Here is a 24,918-nt window from a genome sequence, read left to right as displayed (position 1 = left end):
TGGCTCAGACCGTAAGCAGTCCAGGGTCACCTAAATCCCTTTTTCCTGTTTTATCCAAGGAATCGGTGGATGAGGAGGATGAGGACGACATCTTGCCTCCGTAGAACCAGTTTGTGCAGGGACACATTAATTGCCAGCTTGTTTTGTGGGGGCCCAAACGAACCAATCATTTCAGCCACAGTCATGTGGCAGACCCTGGCACTGAAATGATTGGTTTGTTAAGTGTGCATGTCCTATATATACAACATAAGGGTGGATGGGAGGGCCCAAGGACAATTCCATCTTGCACCTCTTTTTTTTCTTTGCAGTATGTACTGTTTGGGGCCTAGTTTTTCAAACTGCCATCCTGTCTGCCACTGCAGTGTCACTCCTAGATGGGCCACGTGTTTGTGCCGCCCACTCGTGTCGCTTAGCATAGTCATCCAGCTACCTCGGTGCAACCTTTTGGCCATAAAAACAATATTGTGAGGTATGAGGTGTTCAGAATAGACTGGAAATGAGTGGAAATGAAGGTTATTGAGGTTAATAATAGCATAGGAGCAGAAAAACCCACAAATTCTGTGATTTTAGCTGTTTTTATGCTTTTTAAAAAAAAAATACAGATCCACAACACAAAACCCAGAACCCAAAACACGGAAGGGTGGTTTTGGCAAAAATAATCCAGATCCAAAACACGAAGAAAGATCCAGATCCAAAACCAAAACACGAAAAGTGGCCGGTGCACACCCCTAATATATATACACACACACATAAAAAAAAAAAAATATATATATATATATATAACACTGTGTGTATGTGAGAGAGGAGTACTGTGTGAAAGAGTGCTGTGCAGCCGAGTGTTCTGACCTTCCTTCGTTATGTCCGTTCAACCATCTTCTAAGCGTGGGGGGGTGGTGTGGTGCAACTGCTGCCATTGTATTGTGTGAGCCAGACTCCCTGTGATCACCGTGCTGCACTCCGCTTCCCGGGTCTCAAGTTGCATGGCTGTGTGAGGACGTTGCTCCGAGTCCAGTCTGGGAGTGGGGGAAGACTGTGTGCGTCTCTCGCTGCTGCTGCTCCTGGGCAGTGGGCGGGGCCTGGCAATCCCTGGAGGAGGTTGAGATGGCAGCGATTGGCTGCTGCAGCGCTCTGCACGTAGCACAGCCATACATTACAGGACCTGCTCAAATTTTGCTATCACTGGGTTCATCAGGGGGGGTTTCTGGGTACTAAGAAACCGCCCTTGCGTGCTCTAATGGGTCGTAAATTGCATCTTCAGATCTGCTGTGCTGTAGGGCAGATCTGACAATTTCAGTCACGATGCACTGGAATAGTTAGGAGGCACGATAGATCGTTTGTCACATTGGACAGTTTTTAACACCAACTCATGCACACGACTGCCGGGTACCTGCTGGGGAGAGTTCAAGGGGAACTCTGACACAATGTCGGATATTGAGCACATCGCCAAGTGTGTAGGCTTCTTAAGAGTAAGAAGCTGCACTACTACTGCAATAAGTGAGAGGAAGTAGAGAAGGAGCTGCCATACACAGAGGACATATCTGAAAAGATCTGTCTTCCCCAACCAGTCTCCACCAATTTACCAGGTAACGTCAAATGAAGATGTCATTAGTGCCTTCAAGCTTTGGAAAAAAACACTATTTTGAAGCTTGATACATTTCAAACCATTGTCATTCCCATCTGTCAATACATATGTAACACAAGATATCTGTATATGATGGACCATACAGTAGCTGTGTTCTATCACACCAGTAGTGGCTAAGTGCACCTCATTATATTTGTGTTGAGTCTGTGAGCAACCAGGAGTAGCACCCATATTGTGATCCCTGATTTACCTGAAAACATACAGAGCAATCATTATGACATTAGTAAAACTATATTGCTTTTAAGACACATGAAGAATAGTCCAAAAACATTACAAATACTATATTTTTGCACATATGTAGCAGCTAGTCCTCATGCATTTCTTCACTCTTGAACTTTCGAATAGGGCTGACTGAAAAAGAATTTAGGCACCATGGTACTGTAAGTGTCACAGACTTGTCCCAAGATAATTCAATCTGTAATCACTGTCTGGGACTTTTGTCAAGTCCGCATTCATTTGAGCCTGTGTGATGTGGGTGAACACAGAGTTAATAAAAAAAACAACCACCTAGTCCATTACCATAGTGATTACCCTCCCACAGTACCAATCCCACTCACTATTAATCGATCAAAAATATACTTTCCATCACTAAGTTTTCAGGACTGATCCACTCCAACCAGAAGACTTAAGTTCTATTACAGTTACAACTCAGTTATGCTTTCCAACAATAACCTGTAACACATCAGTGTAGCATGTACTAGCCATCTAAATGGGCACCATGGATCCGATAAGAATTAAAAGACCAATCTTATTTTTTTTTAATATGAGAATAGTTAATCACAATGCTTAACATATACAAATATCAATAAAAACATACTATACACAGATGGTATGCAGTTGGTATGCCGACGGTCTAAATGACAACCGTCGGTAACCCGACTGTCTAATCCCGGCAAGGGTCTAATGACAGGCGGCAAAATCCCTACGCCTGTCATTTTACCTACGCCGTGAGCCCGACGCCTGATTGAAGATAAGGCGGGCTCGGACAGCCGCGGGGAGTGAAGGTTAGGTTAGAGGCTCCCGGGGGGGACTTAGGGTTAAGCAGCCCCGTGGGAGGGTTAGGGTTAGGCTAGGGGAAGGGGGGCTTAGGGTTAGGCACCCCCCGGGGGGAGGTTAGGGTTAGGCACTCCCCCAGGAGACTTAGGTATAGGCTGCGGGGAAGGGAGGGTTAGGCTTAGTCACTTGGGGGGGAGGTTAAGGTTAGGCATCCCTAAAGGAGGGTTAGGGTTACGGTAGGGAATTAGGTTACCGATATTTACCTAATTAGCAGTTGGGATCTTCACCGCTGCCGGGCTTCCACTGTCGGGATTTGAACCGCCGACCATGCCGATCCCACACAGATAGTCTATGCAAATACATTTTCAATAAAATAACATGGAGTAATTTACACCATATATAAATTTGAATCTGCATTGTGGACAGACTCAAAAGTTTCAGAAACAATCTCAATGTGGAATGGATTGTCAAGATTGGACATTACATTACATTCTGGCTCTCACTGCACTACATGCTGAAAATGAGCTGTGACAGCCACCCTTTTCTCTTCCCTGCTTTCCTGTGTCAATGTAAATTAACACCCTCTGCTAGTTGCACAAATTCCTTTGAAAAGGAAAGCAGTCTCTGATTTGTCCTTTGGTGTGATGAGGAGGATTTATGAAGTTACACATAACTTTCTACATAGAAAGGTTGGCAGTTATTAATATGTCCAGAGAGGAGATATTGGTATTTTCCTGACAGATACCTCAAACACACAATTTTAGGAACTGAGGGCCTGATTCAGCAAGGATTGCTGATGCGATCGCGGCAGCAAGCACGAACGCAGTACTACTGCAAAATAATGCAAATGACTGAGATTGCAATGTCGCCACAACACAACATAAAGACGGCCACTTTCCTTTACTCACATCCGTAATACCTGGCAAGTATGCAAAAACATTGGTACCATCAAGTACCATCGAAGCCTCACACGCAATTAAGGCAGGTTAGACCTCACTCATAAACTGCTAAACTTCCTGATGGTATCTAGAGGTCAGGCTGCACATGCCGTTGCAGAGGCTTAATTATGCACGCTCTTGTAACAGCGTTCAAATGCACTGACACGCCTGCGTTCGCTCGACCACCCCCACATCACCACCCACAAACGGTATTTCCTGTCAATCACTCTGTGATGGGTCTGCGCACACACCGCGATCTCATCCCCGATCGCAGTGGCTAGTTCGCGCACTGTGATGCATATGCATGCGCTGATTGCGAAAATCAGCCAACTGTGTGTGTCTTAGCACTTGTGATTCTTGCTGAATCATGCCCTGAGTGTTCACAGACCATCAAAGGGGATGGTTTGAAGTACTTACCATGTCAGTGTGTGGCTTCAAACACAATTTTTATAATAGGTCATAAACCATATTCTCTTTCCTGTTAGTATTTCCTGGTATTGGCATTGCTCTCATTCATCTGTAGAGACTTTGTATTTAGGTCACAGCACAAATACCATAAACTTGTCTATACACAGTGGCAGAACTCCCAGAGGCAGTGGAGTAGGCCGGCAACAGTGGGGTACAGGGGGCACAAAGATACATCAATCTATAACTGCTGCCTGCTCCCTGCTGATCACTGCAGCAGCACAGGTGGGGGTTCTAGATGGATTTATTTGTAAGGTCTGGGGAGTCACTATCTCTTTTCTTCAGGCATCTCAGGAAGTGGCTGGTGCAATAAAGTTTTTTTTGTTAATTACAAGACTCAATAAGCATACCCTGCACCCATAGCATACTTACCTCTCCACGTTGGAGCAGGGGTCTGGCGCTCTAAAAATGACTGAAAAATGGCCGCTGCGACCATTTTCCAATCATTTGCGCATGCGCAGTACAGGAAAAATGGCCGCCACGGCCATTTTCCCGGTGACCTGTGCATACTCTATAGGCTCTTGGCGCACTCTAGTGCCCAGGGTCTATAACTCCGGCGTTGGCCGTGCACTGCTCAGTGCGCTGCCGGCCGCTGGACAGAGAGGAGGAGGCCCCATGTTGGAGACTGCACACAGGCCCACTCCTTTAGAAATGCCCCTGACAGGTGGCCTGGAGAGACAGAACGGTGTTGGCTGGAGAGACACTGTAGGGGCAGCAAGACAGAAGGGGTTGGCTGGAGAGACACTGGGGGGCTGATGGCTTGATACTGTCAGGACATATTTCGAATATACAGTATATCAAGGAACTCATATCTTGTTATTGTTCAGCACACAAGCATGACAGCAAGCCTGTCATCGATGCCACATATATATGATATTTTACTGTTCACCTCCAGTATTTAGCAAACTTTTCTGATGAGCTTTCAGTGATTTACATCTGACGACTTGTACTTTAACATTGTAAAAATTGGAATGGTGATGAGGCAACGTGTGTATTTTAACTCTTTTTGTTTTCTCTGGACTTTCTGATGATTTATCAATTATTATATACGGTGATTAGCAACTCTCCAGAAATTTCCAGAAAACCAATAGAAATAAAAATTCAGATGATTGTCTTTATTCAAAACAGTGATCACATAAAGTACAGTATTACACGCTTTATAGACAACTACTATGATTAATATTGTATTTTTGGCATTGTTTTAAAATTGAAACCATACATACTTAATACATGACAGTTAATATTGTTTTCTAAACCTTACATTTATTTAAAGAATACTGCAACCGGTAGCCTGTCTTGATATGAAACGATTCATCTGGCTTGTTAGATGTATGCAATAATCAGCCTCCATCTATTTTAATAATTTTTAATTGTGATTGGAATGTATAACAATCATTTAAATCAGGCAAGAAAAATGGGCCATCACAGGATTGTATGACTATCAATGCTGTGATGGGCATCCCACCAGTTTAAAAATAAAACAGAATTAAGAGTAATAATTTACATTTTCATTTCTTGTTTTTTATTTCATTTATTGGCTCAACATTATCAAATTTCTAAATGCATTTCTAGAGACAACATTCATTGTTGTTAATAATGTTAACAGCGCAGCTAGAAAAGATCAAAAACATTTTCATTAGTTTTGTGGCATTTGATTATGCATTAAGTGGTATTTTTACGGAGAGTAAAATATTGTGCATAATTGCTTTCACTGTGGGTGTGGGACATTAGCTCAACATGAAAAGTTTGTGTAAATATCAATACTAGGATGAAAGCCAAGTGAATAAATACGCAGGCTGCATTGCTTATGCTTAGTGCATGTTTTATAGGCTGAGAGCATTTTGGCCCAGATTCTGAAATTTGTACGAAATTCTTTAAAATCACTAGCTGCAGTTTGGGCGCAAACAATGTAGGGCTAGAAAATGCACCATTTGGCCCAATTTACTGGGACCTCTGAGTGTATTTCTCCAGGTATACACTGTATTGCCCAAAATGTCATAATTTATTTACATACATACACCTCTACGGTATGTATGGTGGCAGAGATGTGTCTTCTTAGCAACCATTTGTGATATACCCCAGTGTTCTTTTCTGTGGCTGCTGATTTCATCATCATCATGACTGTTTATTCATGAGGCACCACTGATTCTGCAGCATCGTACAGGCAGCAGTGCACAGCACCGAACAAATAAACAATTACATCAGAAATATAGAAATGGAAGTTACTGGGATGTTCGATAGGTGAATCATGAAATTTGTGAGTTTGAAATGTAGGCAGGGGCTGGCTGACAACTTTTAGACTGGGGGGCAAACACACGGCACTGGCCCATTAGCAGCCTACCGCCCTTGGTGCCCAGAGGCAGTGCAATCTGTCTCCCCCCCCCCCATCTGCACCGTGACTTTGTACACCCCCTACCCACTGCTACACTCATTATCTGTTGTGTTGTCAGTCCGAACTTCATCCCCAGACTAAGCGCTGCGCTGGTGATCGGAGAGCTGAGAGGCCCAAATTTTGGGTGGACAGTATCTGGCACTATCAGGAACCTGCATAGGAATAGCCTACACTATCTACTGCATAAATATAATGTTATCTAGCACATTGAGGTATGCATACTCCAGCCATACAGAAGCAGGCTATCTGCACCAACATTCCAGCAATATAGAAGCAGGCTATCTGCACCCACACTCCAGCCATACAGAAGCAGGTTATCTGCACCCACACTCCAGCAATATAGAAGCAGGCTATCTGCACCCACACTCAAGCCATACAGAAGCAGGCTATCTGCACCCACACTCCAGCAATACAGAAGCATTCTATCTGTACCCACACTCCAGCCATACAGAAGCATTCTATCTGCACCCACACTCCAGCCATACAGAAGCATTCTATCTGTAACCACACTCCAGCCATACAGAAGCAGGCTATCTGCACCCACACTCCAGCCATACAGAAGCAGGCTACCGTATCTGCACCCACACTCCAGTCATACAGAAGCAGGCTATCTGAACTCCCACTCCAGTCATACAGTAGCCGGCTATCTGCACCCACACTCCAGCCATACAGTAGCAGGATATCTGCACCCACACTCCAGACATACAGAAGCAGGCTATCTGCACCCACACTCCAGCCATACAGAAGCATTCTATCTGCACCCACACTCCAGCCATACAGAAGCAGGCTATCTGCACCCACACTCCAGCCATACAGAAGCATTCTATCCCAACCCACACTTCAGCCATACAGAAGCATTCTATCTGTACCCACACTCCAGCCATACAGAAGCATGCTACCGTATCTGCACCCACACTCCAGTCAAACAGAAGCAGGCTATCTGCACTCCCACTCCAGTCATACAGAAGCAGGCTATCTGCACCCACACTCCAGCCATACAGAAGCAGGCTATCTGCACCCACACTCCAGCCATACAGTAGCCGGCTATCTGCACCCACACTCCAGCCATACAGAAGCAGGCTATCTGCACCCACACTCCAGCCATACAGAAGCAGGCTATCTGCACCCACACTCCAGCCATACAGAAGCATGTTATCTGCTCCCACACTCCAGCCATACAGAAGCATGTTATCTGCTCCCACACTCCAGCCATACGAAGCAGGTTATCTGCACCCACACTCCAGCCATACAGAAGCAGGCTATCTGCACCCACACTCCAGCCATACAGAAGCATGTTATCTGCTCCCACACTCCAGCCATACAGAAGCAGGCTATCTGCACCCACACTCCAGCCATACAGAAGCATGTTATCTGCTCCCACACTCCAGCCATACAGAAGCAGGCTATCTGCACCCACACTCCAGCCATACAGAAGCATGTTATCTGCTCCCACACTCCAGCCATACAGAAGCAGGCTATCTGCACCCACACTCCAGCCATACAGAAGCATTCTATCTGCACCCACACTCCAGCCATACAGAAGCATTCTATCTGTACCCACACTCCAGCCATACAGAAACAGACTATCTGCACCCACACTCTAGCCATACAGAAGCATTCAATCTGCACCCACACTCCAGCCATACAGTAGCCGGCTATCTGCACCCACACTCCAGCCATACAGTAGCAGGCTAACTGCACCCACACTCCAGCCATACAGAGGCAGGCTATCTGCACCCACACTCCAGCCATACAGAAGCATTCTATCTGCACCCACACTCCAGCCATACAGAAGCATTCTATCTGCACCCACACTCCAGCAATACAGAAGCAGGCTATCTGCACCCACACTCCAGCCATACAGAAGCATTCTATCTGTACCCACACTCCAGCCATACAGAAGCAGGCTATCTGCACCCACACTCTAGCCATACAGAAGCATTCAATCTGCACCCACACTCCAGCCATACAGTAGCCGGCTATCTGCACCCACACTCCAGCCATACAGTAGCAGGCTATCTGCACCCACACTCCAGCCATACAGAAGCAGGCTATCTGCACCCACACTCCAGCCATACAGAAGCAGGCTATCTGCACCCACACTCCAGCCATACAGAAGCATGTTATCTGCTCCCACACTCCAGCCATACAGAAGCATGGTATCTGCTCCCACACTCCAGCCATACAGAAGCAGGCTATCTGCTCCCACACTCCAGCCATACAGAAGCAGGCTATCTGCACCCACACTCCAGCCATACAGAAGCAGGCTATCTGCTCCCACACTCCAGCCATACAGAAGCAGGCTATCTGCACCCACACTCCAGCCATACAGAAGCATGTTATCTGCTCCCACACTCCAGCCATACAGAAGCATTCTATCTGCACCCACACTCCAGCCATACAGAAGCATTCTATCTGCACCAACACTCCAGCCATACAGAACCATTCTATCTGCACGCACACTCCAGCCATACAGAAGCAGGCTATCTGCACCCACACTCCAGCCATACAGAAGCAGGCTATCTGCACCCACACTCCAGCCATACAGAAGCAGGCAACCGTATCTGCACCCACACTCCAGCCATATCAGAAGCATGCTACGTATCTGCACCCACACTCCAGTCAAACAGAAGCAGGCTATCTGCACTCCCACTTCAGTCATACAGAAGCAGGCTATCTGCACCCACACTCCAGCCATACAGAAGCAGGCTATCTGCACCCACACTCCAGCCATACAGTAGCCGACTATCTGCACCCACACTCCAGCCATACAGTAGCAGGCTATCTGCACCCACACTCCAGCCATACAGAAGCAGGCTATCTGCATCCACACTCCAGCCATACAGAAGCAGGCTACCGTATCTGCACCCACACTCCAGTCATACAGAAGCAGGCTATCTGCACTCCCACTCCAATCATACAGTAGCCGGCTATCTGCACCTACACTCCAGCCATACAGTAGCAGGCTATCTGCACCCACACTCCAGACATACAGAAGCAGGCTATCTGCACCCACACTCCAGCCATACAGAAGCAATCTATCTGCACCCACACTCCAGCCATACAGAAGCAGGCTATCTGCACCCACACTCCAGCCATACAGAAGCATTCTGTCTGAACCCACACTCAAGCCATACAGAAGCATTCTATCTGTACCCACACTCCAGCCTTACAGAAGCATGCTACCGTATCTGCACCCACACTCCAGTCAAACAGAAGCAGGCTATCTGCACTCCCACTCCAGTCATACAGAAGCAGGCTATCTGCACCCACACTCCAGCCATACAGAAGCAGGCTATCTGCACCCACACTCCAGCCATACAGTAGCCGGCTATCTGCACCCACACTCCAGCCATACAGTAGCAGGCTATCTGCACCCACACTCCAGCCATACAGAAGCAGGCTATCCGCACCCACACTCCAGCCATACAGAAGCAGGCTATCTGCACCCACACTCCAGCCATACAGAAGCATGTTATCTGCTCCCACACTCCAGCCATACAGAAGCATGTTATCTGCTCCCACACTCCAGCCATACGAAGCAGGTTATCTGCACCCACACTCCAGCCATACAGAAGCATGTTATCTGCTCCCACACTCCAGCCATACAGAAGCAGGCTATCTGCACCCACACTCCAGCCATACAGAAGCATGTTATCTGCTCCCACACTCCAGCCATACAGAAGCAGGCTATCTGCACCCACACTCCAGCCATACAGAAGCATGTTAGCTGCTCCCACTCTCCAGCCATACAGAAGCAGGCTATCTGCACCCACACTCCAGCCATACAGAAGCATTCTATCTGCACCCACACTCCAGCCATACAGAAGCATTCTATCTGCACCCACACTCCAGCCATACAGAAGCATTCTATCTGCACCCACACTCCAGCCATACAGAAGCAGGCTATCTGCACCCACACTCCAGCCATACAGAAGCATTCTATCTGCACCCACACTCCAGCCATACAGAAGCATTCTATCTGTACCCACACTCCAGCCATACAGAAGCAGGCTATCTGCACCCACACTCTAGCCATACAGAAGCATTCAATCTGCACCCACACTCCAGCCATACAGTAGCCGGCTATCTGCACCCACACTCCAGCCATACAGTAGCAGGCTATCTGCACCCACACTCCAGCCATACAGAAGCAGGCTATCTGCACCCACACTCCAGCCATACAGAAGCATTCTATCTGCACCCACACTCCAGCCATTCAGAAGCATTCTATCTGCACCCACACTCCAGCCATACAGAAGCAGGCTATCTGCGCCCACACTCCAGCCATACAGAAGCATTCTATCTGCACCCACACTCCAGCCATACAGAAGCATTCTATCTGTACCCACACTCCAGCCATACAGAAGCAGGCTATCTGCACCCACACTCCAGCCATACAGAAGCATTCAATCTGCACCCACACTCCAGCCATACAGTAGCCGGCTATCTGCACCCACACTCCAGCCATACAGTAGCAGGCTATCTGCACCCACACTCCAGCCATACAGAAGCAGGCTATCTGCACCCACACTCCAGCCATACAGAAGCAGGCTATCTGCACCCACACTCCAGCCATACAGAAGCATGTTATCTGCTCCCACACTCCAGCCATACAGAAGCATGTTATCTGCTCCCACACTCCAGCCATAGAGAAGCAGGCTATCTGCTCCCACACTCCAGCCATACAAAAGCAGGCTATCTGCACCCACACTCTAGCCATACTGAAGCATGTTATCTGCTCCCACACTCCAGCCATACAGAAGCAGGCTATCTGCACCCACACTCCAGCCATACAGAAGCATTCTTTCTGCACCCACACTCCAGCCATACAGAAGCATTCTATCTGCACCAACACTCCAGCCATACAGAAGAATTCTATCTGCACCCACACTCCAGCCATACAGAAGCAGGCTATCTGCACCCACCCTCCAGCCATACAGAAGCATTCTATCTGCACCCACACTCCAGCCATACAGAAGCATTCTATCTGTACCCACACTCCAGCCATACAGAAGCAGGTTATCTGCACCCACACTCCAGCCATACAGAAGCATTCTATCTGTACCCACACTCCAGCCATACAGAAGCAGGCTATCTGCACCCACACTCCAGCCATACAGTAGCCGGCTATCTGCACCCACACTCCAGCCATACAGTAGCCGGCTATCTGCACCCACACTCCAGCAATACAGAAGCAGGCTATCTGCACCCACACTCCAGCCATACAGAAGCAGGCTATCTGCTCCCACACTCCAGCCATACATTAGCAGACTATCTGCACCACATTCCAGCCATACAGAAGCAGGCTATCTGCACCCACACTCCAGCCATATAGAAGCAGGTTATCTGCACCCACACTCCAGCCATACAGAAGCAGGCAATCTGCATCCACACTCCAGCCATACCGTAGCAGGTTATCTGCACCCACACTCCAGCCATACAGAAGCAGGTTATCTGCACACACACTCCAGCCATACAGAAGCATTCTATCTGTACCCACACTCCAGCCATACAGAAGCAGGCTATCTGCACCCACACTCCAGCCATACAGAAGCATTCAATCTGCACCCACACTCCAGCCATACAGTAGCCGGCTATCTGCACCCACACTCCAGCCATACAGTAGCAGGCTATCTGCACCCACACTCCAGCCATACAGAAGCAGGCAATCTGCACCCACACTCCAGCCATACAGAAGCAGGCTATCTGCACCCACACTCCAGCCATACAGAAGCATGTTATCTGCTCCCACACTCCAGCCATACAGAAGCATGTTATCTGCTCCCACACTCCAGCCATAGAGAAGCAGGCTATCTGCTCCCACACTCCAGCCATACAAAAGCAGGCTATCTGCACCCACACTCTAGCCATACTGAAGCATGTTATCTGCTCCCACACTCCAGCCATACAGAAGCAGGCTATCTGCACCCACACTCCAGCCATACAGAAGCATTCTTTCTGCACCCACACTCCAGCCATACAGAAGCATTCTATCTGCACCAACACTCCAGCCATACAGAAGAATTCTATCTGCACCCACACTCCAGCCATACAGAAGCAGGCTATCTGCACCCACCCTCCAGCCATACAGAAGCATTCTATCTGCACCCACACTCCAGCCATACAGAAGCATTCTATCTGTACCCACACTCCAGCCATACAGAAGCAGGTTATCTGCACCCACACTCCAGCCATACAGAAGCATTCTATCTGTACCCACACTCCAGCCATACAGAAGCAGGCTATCTGCACCCACACTCCAGCCATACAGTAGCCGGCTATCTGCACCCACACTCCAGCCATACAGTAGCCGGCTATCTGCACCCACACTCCAGCAATACAGAAGCAGGCTATCTGCACCCACACTCCAGCCATACAGAAGCAGGCTATCTGCTCCCACACTCCAGCCATACATTAGCAGACTATCTGCACCACATTCCAGCCATACAGAAGCAGGCTATCTGCACCCACACTCCAGCCATATAGAAGCAGGTTATCTGCACCCACACTCCAGCCATACAGAAGCAGGCAATCTGCATCCACACTCCAGCCATACCGTAGCAGGTTATCTGCACCCACACTCCAGCCATACAGAAGCAGGTTATCTGCACACACACTCCAGCCATACAGAAGCAGGTTATCTGCACACACACTCCAGCCATACAGAGTCAGGCTATCTGCACCCACACTCCAGCCATACAGAAGCAGGCTATCTGCACTCCCACTCCAGCCATATAGAAGCAGGCTATCTCACCAACACTCCAGCCATATAGAAGCAGGCTATCTGCACCCACACTCCAGCCATACAGAATCAGGCTATCTGCACCCAGACTCTAGCCATACAGAAGCATTCTATCTGAACCCACACTCCAGCCATACAGAAGCAGGTTATCTAAGCAGCAGCCGCAGCAGTCTCCAATGCCTGTGGGGTAAGCGATCACATGGATCGTGCCCCGCCCTGGCTATACGCTGGGCTGAGGGGGCTCACAGCACCCCCCCTACCCTGCATGAGAAAAAGGGGGTATCTTTATTTAATTTTTTTCTAAGGGGGCATGGCTACGTCTTCCACGATTAGGCCAAGCCCCCTTTTACCCGGCATTGGAGCGGCTCTTGGCGCTCCTGCACAGTGCACGCCCACACTTTACTGACAGTCTCTCTGCAGTCCAGTCATACCACACACACACACTGCCCTTACTGGCACACACTGGCCTACTGACACTCTCTCTGCAGTCCAGTTACCACACACTGGGCCTGATTCAGACCCATTCGCAAGCAGGCCCTCGCTTGTACGCGGCCGATGTAATGCAATTGCGCATGCGTATGCATCGCAGTGCGCATGTGCAAACTAGTTTGAGCGATCGGGTAGCGCTCGCTCGCCCAGCAAATACAGCCCAGTGGAATGAGTGACAGGAGAGACCATTTGTGGGTGGTAACAGGGGCAGGGCAGTAGTAATGGGGGAGTGGAGTTGTGAACGCAGGCGTGCCTGAGTGTTTCAACGCTATTTCAGAGGCGTGCATAATTAACAGGCAGCGTCATAGTACTTGTCACCTGGTTGATTTTTACACAGAACTGCTCGCAGTGCTTGCGGTAGGGTACAGTCAACAGCAAGCACTGCGGTCTGATCCGATGGTTCCCGATGTAGTGATGGTTGTATGTACTTCTTGGAGATGAAGTACGCTAGTGGGCGGCTAAAGACAGGCTGGTGGACGTCTATAAACACAAAATGATCGCTCGCCAAGACATAGTGGGCGTGCTTATGCCTTGCCGTGCGATCGCCTGCCTTAACGTCATTTAGCTGAATTTGCATACACTTGGAGCGAGCGACCGCATCTAGCGAACGGCTCTGAATCAGGTCCACTGCCCTTACTGACACTCACTCTGCAGTCAAGTGACCACACACACACTGACCTTACTGACTCTCTCTATGCAGTCAAGTCACCACACACACACACTGACCTTACTGACACACACTAACCTTACTGAATCTCTTGCAGTCTTTTCTCCCTGACATTCGAGGAGAACAATCTCCCTGTGCTGCTGATTGTTTAGTGATTGACAATTTCTGCCTGCCTGTGTGCATGCGTGCTGATGTTTCCATGTGTATTTCTATTTAAAACAGTCTGATTTTCATGAGAAATATTTCAGAAAGAGTAAAACCCAGTATTTGTTTTGCCTGTAGCAAGGGGCAAAGTATTTGTTTGTTTGGCTGCACACCATTAATTGCAGCATTAACAATATAAATTAAATAGTACATTATGCATTGCATAAATTTAAAAATGAAAGGCTATTCAATGCACCACTAGATAGTACATCAGTTACATTAGCTGAGCTTTATTACACTAAGTGCATGGCTTTGAAAATGCATTATTGGTAAACAACACTATTTCCTTCATTCCCCTAGGCGCTGGAATCAACTTTTCAAGTAAAAAATATGTTAAAAATTAACGCAGAACACAAACTTGGGTTTTTGAGAGCTTCATTATCCAACTTCTAAGTTACATATTCTGCAACTAAATATAATAGCAATAGCGACTAGGCTCTTAGTTTTGTCCAAATTTGTGTATAGGTGCGAATACACCATGTGGTTACCAGTCCCAGCCTGTGGAGTGTGACAAACTAAACAGATCCAGTCCAACATACGCAAATAATTTGCTAATTATTTTGCAGTTTATCCATAATGATTGTAAATTATCAAATTTTTGTACTATCTTCCCGCTCAGTTGACATAATTTACAAGGTTTAAATCAGGGATGAGGAATCTCCTGTCCGGGGGCCGTATAAGGCCCATGATATCATTTGGTCTGGCCCTCTGAGCTTTTTTCTGCTAGCCTCATCTGGCTAGCAGGGTGCCTAGAATGGCACCCTGCAGCTGGCGGCTGTGTGTTTGTGTCTGTGTAGGGCAGAGCGCTCAACACAATAGGAGCCCTGATGTCGGATTCTCTAGTGAGAATCCGACATCAGGCGGCGCCGTTCGGCCCCGAACGGGGATCCGAGTCAGGCGGTGAACACCCGAACAGGGTTCGGGTGGACTCGGATCCCCAATGTTCGGAGCGGTTCGGATTCCACAGAATCCAAACCGCTCATCTCTAGTTAGGATACGTACCGACAAGTGTCGGTATCCTAAACCTGTCGGGATATCGGCATCGGGATTCTGACCACTGGGATCCCGAGCACTGGCATCCCGTACCCAACTCCTAATAAGTTGTACTGTGGCTTATATGGGTGATTTTAAAACAATTAGCAGCCTGTGTGCACCTGTTCACAGATCAAATACACATACAGCATACAGCCTTGTCCTTAACTAATTAAAAGTATTTGTGATTGCTATCATGTACACATAATGAGTTTTGTTTGCACCATGTTATTAAATATTCTTGTAAATATATCAATTGAAGTTTAACTAAGAGTGTAATAAATATCATGCTGTAGACTGGAGGATGATTTTAATTATCTTTGCAAGCTTCAAGTTACCATCTATCTTGACAAATGCAAAAAAAAAACACTATAGGTGCTTATAATACCTAAACTGGAGAATGTTCTTGTTGTTTCCCTGACTTTGCTTTCCCTCTTTTGTCATACTTTAGGTTGCTAAGGTAACCATCATTCCTTTTCTGCCAGATAGATTTAGATTCACTCTCTTTGGTAAATAACTTATCATTGGGGATTAGTATGCTAGCACTCATCAATTGTACTTAATTTTTGAACAATAAAATAGCACTTGTGTATTCTTAAAATGTAACTTCTAGGTTGATAGGACCGTTTTGTTATATAGTCAATGCATTGAAGACATATAAAAAAAACCTATAGTTATTTGTTTGTGTAAATCTGCACAGATTATTACATTTAGAAAAAATATGATATATATATTTTATTTTAAAAAAATAAGATATACAGTATATGTTATTAACATAGATGCAGGGAAATAAATGTGGCTATGTCTGTTTTTTAATTATTTGGGCCAAGACGGAAACATCCTTAACCTTCCACCCTAAGAAACCCCTAACTCTAACTCCCTAACACTAACCCTTACCTCTAATACCATAACACTAATACCCAAACAACCCTAACCCCCTCACAACCTACCTTATCACTGACCCTAGCCAAACCCCTAACTTATCATTAACCCCTAACCCTAATAAGCTAACCCTAAATGGGCAGGCTAGATGGGCCAAACGGTTCTTATCTGCCGTCAAATTCTATGTAAGACATTTTTTATGGTGTTCTTATGGGGTTTTTTTTAATTAAATGTCAATAAATCACTATTTTTATATTTTTTTAGGGTTGTGCTAAAATATTTTTTTTAGGGCTCTGTTGAGCCCCAAGCACTCAGACATGGATTTGTGTAAATTACAGTATTACCAAAGACCTACCTCCTCTTATATGAATATTGTGCGGCCCACCTCCTTTGGTTTGTGACCGGGCAACTGGCCCTCCGCTCCGCATGCTCCCAGACTCTATGGGTCGGCTTGCTCCAGGGAAGTGCAGGTGATGGACGGAAGCCGGCATGCACAAACGGAGAAGGGAACTTCCTCCCTCTCCCCATCAGACTCTGCACCTCTCTACAATCATTCAAACGAGCTCTTAAGACCCACTACTTCATTAAAGCCTTCCAGCTGTCATCCTAACTTGCTGCTACATCTTCCTTCCTCCCTGCCTACCCCATCTATGTCATTCCTGTTTGTCTGCCCCTCCCTTAAATAATGTAAGCTCTTTCGAGCAGGGCCCTCCACCCTCTTGTGCTTTTCGCTACTGTAATTTAATTTATTTCTTATTTATGTCATATAAAACAGTCTTTTTTAGGAATGTTGAAACATTCCAATATTCCAATTCAGGTTTAATTACAGGAATGGATTAAGGGCCTGATTCAGAGCTGAATGCTCTGACCAGAGCGCTTGCTCTGAATCAGGGCCCTCCTCCATGAAAATGGAGCGGGCTCCTGGCCGCTCGTATAGCTGTGGGTGACCACCCACAGCATATGCGAGCGGCCAAAAAGATGGTCGCGATGGTCTTGACCATCGCGACCATCGGACTTGCGATGGAGACCCTGCGGTAGGGTCTCCCTGCCACAAGCCCTTGAGTGATTTTGGCTCTATCAGAGCCAAAATCACTCCCACTGACATCACTAGTGATGTCAGTGGGGCCGGCTTCAGACGGTAGGCGTTCCCATGGGAACGCCTCCATCTGGCAGGCACGCCCCCTGGCACGCCCACCAAAGGGGGCCGTGCTGTCAATCAACATCGACAGCACGCCCCCTTTGGTGCGAGACCCGGAGCGATGGAAAGCCCGTCGCTCCCCGGGTCTCTCGCATGCGCACGACGGAGCTCCCTCCGTCATGCGCATGCGCAGTGGGGAACATCGACCCGCTTGTGAGCGTCCTGATGCTCACGAGCGGGTCTGAATGACCCCCTATGTCCATTTATCATCGTTATCGGCTTTGAAATAACCTTCCGGATCCACACCTTGTAGATGACAACACATAGAATAGTCCTTTTTGGATAATAATTCCCTTCTTTGATGTAAACTGCAATAAAACCCTCTCACCAAGAGACACCCATACATAACAGGCCCAAAGGCCACTGTTAGTAAAAAAGTTTTTAATTTGATTTTAAATTACTCAATAAAACATATTGTTTACAACATTGTGATTTACAACATTGAGTTGAATTTTATACCATTAGTAGGCCAACAATAGAAACCACTATTGCACCTTATGGTTTGAGCTCAGACTATTGGGACCCAACCACCAGGACAGAAAGTGCAATCCAACGCATTTCATCCTTATAAGAATTTCATCAGGGGTAACACTAAATGATGCAACAATAAAATACGTTCATAAAACTGAATGGGGATTTACTGATTTCCACATACATCTATAAAGGACAGGTTCTCAACTCATAGTATTTAATCAAATTGTCCGACTGAGTGGGAACTGGTAGCAACACAAATGTAAAAGTAACCAGCTTTCTCCCAGCTCCACCTTTGTTTGTCTTTCTCTCTCTCTCTCTCTCTCTTTATATATATAATATATCTATTAACTTGATGCCCACACACTCAATTCCAGTGTGTAGCATAGGGGTGCTCCTCTAAAGACACATGGTCCAAATCACAAATGCCAGAAAAAAGGGCACTCACCAGTCTTCATCCAACAGGTCAAATTACATTTAATATGCTTACATAATGGCAAAACAAAGTATCGACAATTCGGTCCCACAGAAGGACCTTTGTCAAGACAGTATCATATCCACACCAACATCACTGTGCTTCAGCTGATAGCCCACTGACAGAGGGTCCATATCTTACTTGCATCATTCCATTCTGGCTCTGGAATCTTCACCTTTGTGTGATCACAAATTGTGTTGGGATTCTGAACAGTTTCCAAATGTTTCATCATTGTGTCAATTAAAGAGAACTCTTACAAAGTGCACACTAGATGTACTTAGTAACAGAGCGACTACTCAGAATGTATCCTAACGCCTACAATTTATGTTTGAGGCAATGTGGCCCTTTTTTCCACATTTTGAGACATGTCCAAACTATCTACCCTTTGGACGACAACTATTTCTCTTATTTTTTTTTTTACTGTTTCATCTACCCACCACATTGTCCTTGATTAAACTACTACTATTGTATGCTCATAGCGTAAAATTTTCTGCTGCAAAATACCAAATAGCACCTAGTTGGAAATACCCTGTTGTACCAACACATCAGGAGATTGTGAACTGCATTGGGTACATTTACAAAATGAAATATATATCACCTGCCTTCAAAACAACACTGTAGACAAATTCCACACCCATCTGTGATCCATAGTATTCAAAATATAAAGTCACCCCGCAGGCACCATGTTGTCAGATAACCACTGGATGAACTCTGGCTCTCGAGTATTGATCCCCAGACTTGCTTGATCTCTGGCCCACTACCTCTCAATCTGTTTTCTACCCTTACCACTTACATTCCTCTTTCTCACTCTCTACTTCTTCCCAACTACAGCCATTTGCTCACTTCCTTATCCCCTCATTATACCGTATACTTCTTAGTCCCTTCACTGCCTCCATATAGCCCCCCTCTCGCATTCTTTTTCCCACGCTGCACATACCTTCACTCATAAAAAAAACGCACTTCCCATAAATTTCATCCAGAGACAAGTTCATAAGTAGATAAGGTTGTACTTACTAAGCTTACCATTTTCCCACTGTTTATTTAACTGTGAACTGTGGTTATATTTTCTGTTGAAATGCTGAACTCTGTATTTTTGTTAATGTAACATCTGTGGATCTGGGTTGTTATTTTAGAGGGTAGAAATGGCAAATCTACTGTTCCATTTATAGTAAGTTACTTGGATCATTAACTACTATGTTAATCAAATAAATTGTATGTTTGTATGGTTTTAGGTGTCTAAGGATCTGCACGATAAAGAAAATGAAATTGAAGATCATTTAAAAAACTCCTCCTTATTTGAACTCCAGTTAAATCAGTTGACATTGTGGGTTTCTTCTGTGAAAGATCAGTTATTGTTCTATAACCAAGTGGGAAGACCTGGAGCATTTGACATCAAGGTATATTTTCTCATCCCTTTCCTTTTTGTTTGTTTATTTATAGGGATCACATGTTTAGAATCTTTAAGAAATTAAATATCTTAAACACCAATGCACATTTGCATTGTAAATTACCATAACAAATCCAATCATTGTACTTTATACAAATATACAGAAATGCATTTATGATCACACTGTTGTACCTGCTGTGTGTTTTACTGCACATTATTTGTAGCTGTGGTATTTTCTCTTTGTGTTTTATGCTTTGTTTGCATTCATATGCTATTCACAATCATAAAGGATTATTAAGAAATATCAGCATGTGATCAAGTGATAATTATGTTTGTGTGCCATTTTACTTAATGATCTCAAGAGCAGTCTTAAGAGGTGGTTTAGTGAGGATTGAAACACTGATTTGACAAATGGATCTCTAACAACAAACTGGATGGGTGCTTTTGTTCCTGAATACTTATTTATTCTCAATGAGCATAACTGAAGTTTAAAGACAAGCTTAGTACTGTACTCCTGCGTGACCACATCACAAATGAATGATATAGAACCAACCAATATAATACAGTGGCTACATATTTTGAACTGAAGAACCAAAATGGAAAATAGCGTTTCTTCTAAAGACTGTAGAATCAACAATATGCACATGTTTAATTATATAAATGTATTAATATGCCTCCATTGTAATTGTTGGTTAGAGAATTATTATGGACTACAGATGTTTTATTTTTGTCTATGAAAAGGTTTTGTACTGTACAGTATAACAGATTGAGGAAGTTACAGGAAGGACTGATACTAAAGATTACTCCAGATCCTGCTGCATAACCTTGCCTTTGCGTCTAACCCAATGGTTTTTATTGTCTTTTAGAAACATTATTCATAAGATGCCCTACTCTTTATTTCACTACAGAGCAAACTTCTCTCAGCTCATTTGGCTAAACCCAAGAAAGTTTGTAAATTAGCAGGGGAGTGAGAAGGGTAGTAAGGGAGTGCATTCAATAAGACCAGGGGTCTTCAACCCGGCCCGTGGAGCTATTTCCCGCGGTCCGCTGATGGTGTGCACAGGCACAACCTAATGTCACCCCCTCACCAGTGGCGCAGTCCAGGTCCATTTCAGTTAGTGTAGAGCGGACAGCATTGAGTGCAGTCCGCACTACACAGTAATAAACACACCGCCACCGGTAATAAACAGTACTCTCAGTAATAAACACACTCTCATTGGCTGCTGCACCCAAGGAGCCGGGCTGTAGCTCACAGTGGGTGAAGGGAGAGACGTCATGACATCTCTGCCATAGTACCAAGCGGGCCAGGAGGATGGAGGAGCGGACGGCGGCGGGCACAGGAGGAGGGATTCAGGTAAGTATTGTTTTTTTTGTTTTTTACTCTCTGTATATGTAAGGGGCACTACATAAAGGAGACCACTCCTGGGGGCACTACATAATGGGGACCACTAATGGGGCACTACATAATGGGGACCACTACTGGGGGCACTACATAATGGGGACCACTACTGGGGGCACTACATAATGGGGACCACTACTGGGGGCACTGTATAAGGGGAACTACTGGGGGAACCGCAGAGGGGTTGCAGTTATGGAACATAATTGTTTGAGGATGGGGCAAATAATGTAGGAGGAGAAACAGTTATGGGGCATAATTATAATTGTTGGAGGAGGGGGGCCATTCTGAGACCTAATTAAAATTGTAGGAGGGGGCAGTTAGTGGACATAATTGTGAGGAGGGGGCAGAGCCTAAATACCATCAGTATAGCTTAGTGTCCCTTGGGCTTCATTGGATTTTTTTAATGTGTCCCACACTGTCTTAAAGGTTGAAGAACCCTGAATTAGACTGTTTAATACATTTTTCAGGTTTGGGCAAATTTTGTGAATCTAATACTTAATTTGAAATCTAAATTAATTTTATGTGGTGTATTATAATGTAATGCAGCACAGTAGCGCAAGTGTTATGCTGGGTAAACATTTAAATGATGTATCAGTCTGCAGATCGATTTTGCTGTCCAATTGGCAAATTTGTAAACTATACACACCTACCAAATGGCCTGGCTTCACTATTGGACAGGCATTTAAATTTGCCCACCCATTTGAGATCTCAGTGTTGACGGGTCCCTGCAGCCAGTGTATGGGCGGTCGGTGGGTCACCTGCACACACAGCCAGACATACTGATATATCTGTAAGATATTTTGCCATCGGCTGTGCTGCAGGGCTGAACTGATATGTCTGTGAACAATATTGATCCAATGAACAATAAATCGACAAGTGTGTACCCAGCATAAGCATTGCTGCCTCACAGGTCTTACCATGCCGCTTTTTGTGTTGCATTCTTCTAGATCTCTCTGCTGCTTTTGACACTGTTGACCATTCTCTTCTCATACAAACACTATAATCCCTAGGTTTTAAGGACAAAGCTCTTTCTTCCTTCTCTTCCTACCTATCTGATCGCTTTTTACTGTTCGTTTTCTGCCTCCTCTTCGCTACCTCTATCAGTTGGAGTACCGCAAGGCTCTGTCTTAGGTCCTCTGCTATTCTCAATCTATACCACCTCTCGTGGCAAACTAATCCGCTCTTTTGTATTTCAGTACCATCTGTATGCGGATGATACTCAAATCTACCTATCCTCCCCAGATTTATCACCATCTGTATTGGTCCGTGTCACTGAATGTCTTTCTGCCATTTCATCTTGGATGTCATCTCACCACCTGAATCTTAATATATCTAAAACATTATTAATTATATTTCCACTGGCCAATAACAGTTACCAACCTGATCTCTCGATCACTGTTGATAACTTGACAATCCACCCTGCCCCACAAGCTCGCTGCCTAGGTGTCATCCTTGACTCTGAACTGTCCTTTGTTTCCCACATTCAATCTGTCTCAAAATCATGTTACATACATCTAAAAAACATCTCCAAAATTCGACCATATCCCACACAAGACACTGCAAAAATTCTAATCCATGGACTCATTATTTCCCGCATTGACTATTGCAATAGTCTCCTTACTGGTCTTCCAAACAACAGGCTATCGCCATTACAATCCATTGTGAATGCAGCTGAGAGGCTTATCTTCCTTGCCAAACGTTCATCGTCTGCTGCCCCACTCTGTCAGTCCCTCTATTGGTTGCCGGTTTCTACCGTATTCAATATAAAATACTTTTACTTACACATAAGGCTATTAACCAAACCACACCAACATACATCTCTTTACTCATCTCAAAATATCTCCCAACCCGACCGATCCACTCAGCACAAGATCTGTGTCTCTCATTACCATGCACAATAAGACTTTCCTCTAATCTCCAATCCTTCAAGCGTTCCCTGAAAACTCACCTTATCAGATTTCAGAACCGCCCACATAACCCTCATAGCTTCCATATCTAATTACATTGCCTTTCACAGTCCACACATAACCTCACACATTGTCTTTCTCTCACATCCTCATGACATTTGGCCGACATTCCTGTGTGACTGGATCATACAGCCCACCAAGAAACTCTGCATTCTGGCTGGACCAAATTGCAATATATAGCACCTATCCTTGTGTATCAATGTCTATTTCCCTATAGATTGTAAGCTTGCGAGCAGGGCCTTCCTACCTATATATCTGTCTGTTATTACACAGTTTTGTTCTATTTATGTTTCCAATTGTAAAGCGCAATGGAATATGCTGCTCTATATAAGAAACTGTTAATAAATAAATAAATAAATTGTATGTTCTTGCTTGCGTGGGTTTCCTCCGGGTACTCCGGTTTCCTCCCACACTCCAAAATTATACTGGTAGGTTAATTGGCTCCCAACACAAATTAACCCTAGTGTGTATGTGTGTGCGCATGTGATAGGGAATATAGATTGTAAGCTCCACTGAGGCAGGGACTGATGTGAATGGCCAAATATTCTCTGTAAAGCGCTGCGGAATATGTGTGTGTTATATAAGTAACTGGTAATAAATAAATAATAAATAAATGTTCTCCTCACTCCTGCTTCTTCCCACAGTCAGAAAACATAGTGGCTTCTGATGAAATTAACCTTTGTCAATGTTTGTGCATGTTCATTTAATAGGGTCCACTGTGACAGGGACTGATGTAAATGATAACATTTTCTTACTAGTAAGCTCTATGTAAATAAAGGTTTATAAATAAATGTAGTATTCATTTGGTATGTTTTTGTTGTGATATGATTTGTCATTCACTGGAAGTAGTTCTTATTTATAGTCTTGAAATCAAAAGCAGAAGTAATTTCTAGAGATACAACATGATCATATTTTGCAATTTTCCATTATTAGAGTCACATTTCAGCTTTATTGTAGAGCTGTGACCTGTACAGATAGACAACTCTTTGAATACTCCTAGGATTGGCACATGTTCATTTGAGATAAGAAGTCAGTCTGTTCCAGTAGCAGAATCCTCACGACCTGTTGTGTTATCTTTTGTTAGTGATTTGTAATGCCTGTTACTGCCTTCTAATTTCCACTGCACCAGACTAAAACTAGACGCGTAATATAATGTAAAAATTGCAAGAGTTGTTAAATACATAAAGACTATTCTTATCTGTTACTACATTTGTAAAAATGTTCATATTGCCAAAATATCCTGCAGTTATGTCACAAGTATAAGAACGAACTGACCTTTGTTATTTCTGCTCTATTCATAGAGAATACGTTTTGCAAAATGCAAGTTTATAAATAGAGAGTGGAAAGGAAAAGTAAACGCGGAATATGCCATGTGTTGCTGAAAAAATGTGCTTGTGGAAAGTTTTGCTCTTCTCTAGTGAGTATTTACTGGCTACAGGAGAATGAGCTTTAAATTGTACATTGTAACTTTGGCACTAGAAAATAAACTCTGTATTTCATAGACAAGCTAGGAGGGAATAAACTATGTATTATATGCAGAGTGTGAGAGACTGACATCTTGGCTACCAG

At 45.0% G+C, this 24,918-nt stretch overlaps 1 protein-coding gene across 2 annotated transcripts in view; it reads left to right on the top strand.

Annotated features, from left to right (window-relative positions):
- Window positions 1–24,918, top strand: part of DMD (dystrophin) — a 2,214,077-nt gene that overhangs the window by 1,165,598 nt on the left and 1,023,561 nt on the right. For both annotated transcript variants that reach the window (XM_088454197.1, XM_088454193.1), the window contains one exon: window positions 19,829–19,993. In XM_088454197.1, coding sequence (XP_088310323.1) covers window positions 19,829–19,993 — 165 coding nt within the window. The remainder of the gene's footprint in view (window positions 1–19,828; window positions 19,994–24,918) is intronic.

The sequence above is a fragment of the Taudactylus pleione genome, unplaced genomic scaffold (assembly GCF_031769625.1).
Source record: "Taudactylus pleione unplaced genomic scaffold, aTauple2 ptg000609l, whole genome shotgun sequence".
NCBI classification, from domain to species: Eukaryota; Metazoa; Chordata; class Amphibia; order Anura; family Myobatrachidae; genus Taudactylus; species Taudactylus pleione.
The sequence above is the reverse complement of the archived record's forward strand: the minus strand, read 5'-3'. Positions and strand labels throughout refer to the sequence as shown.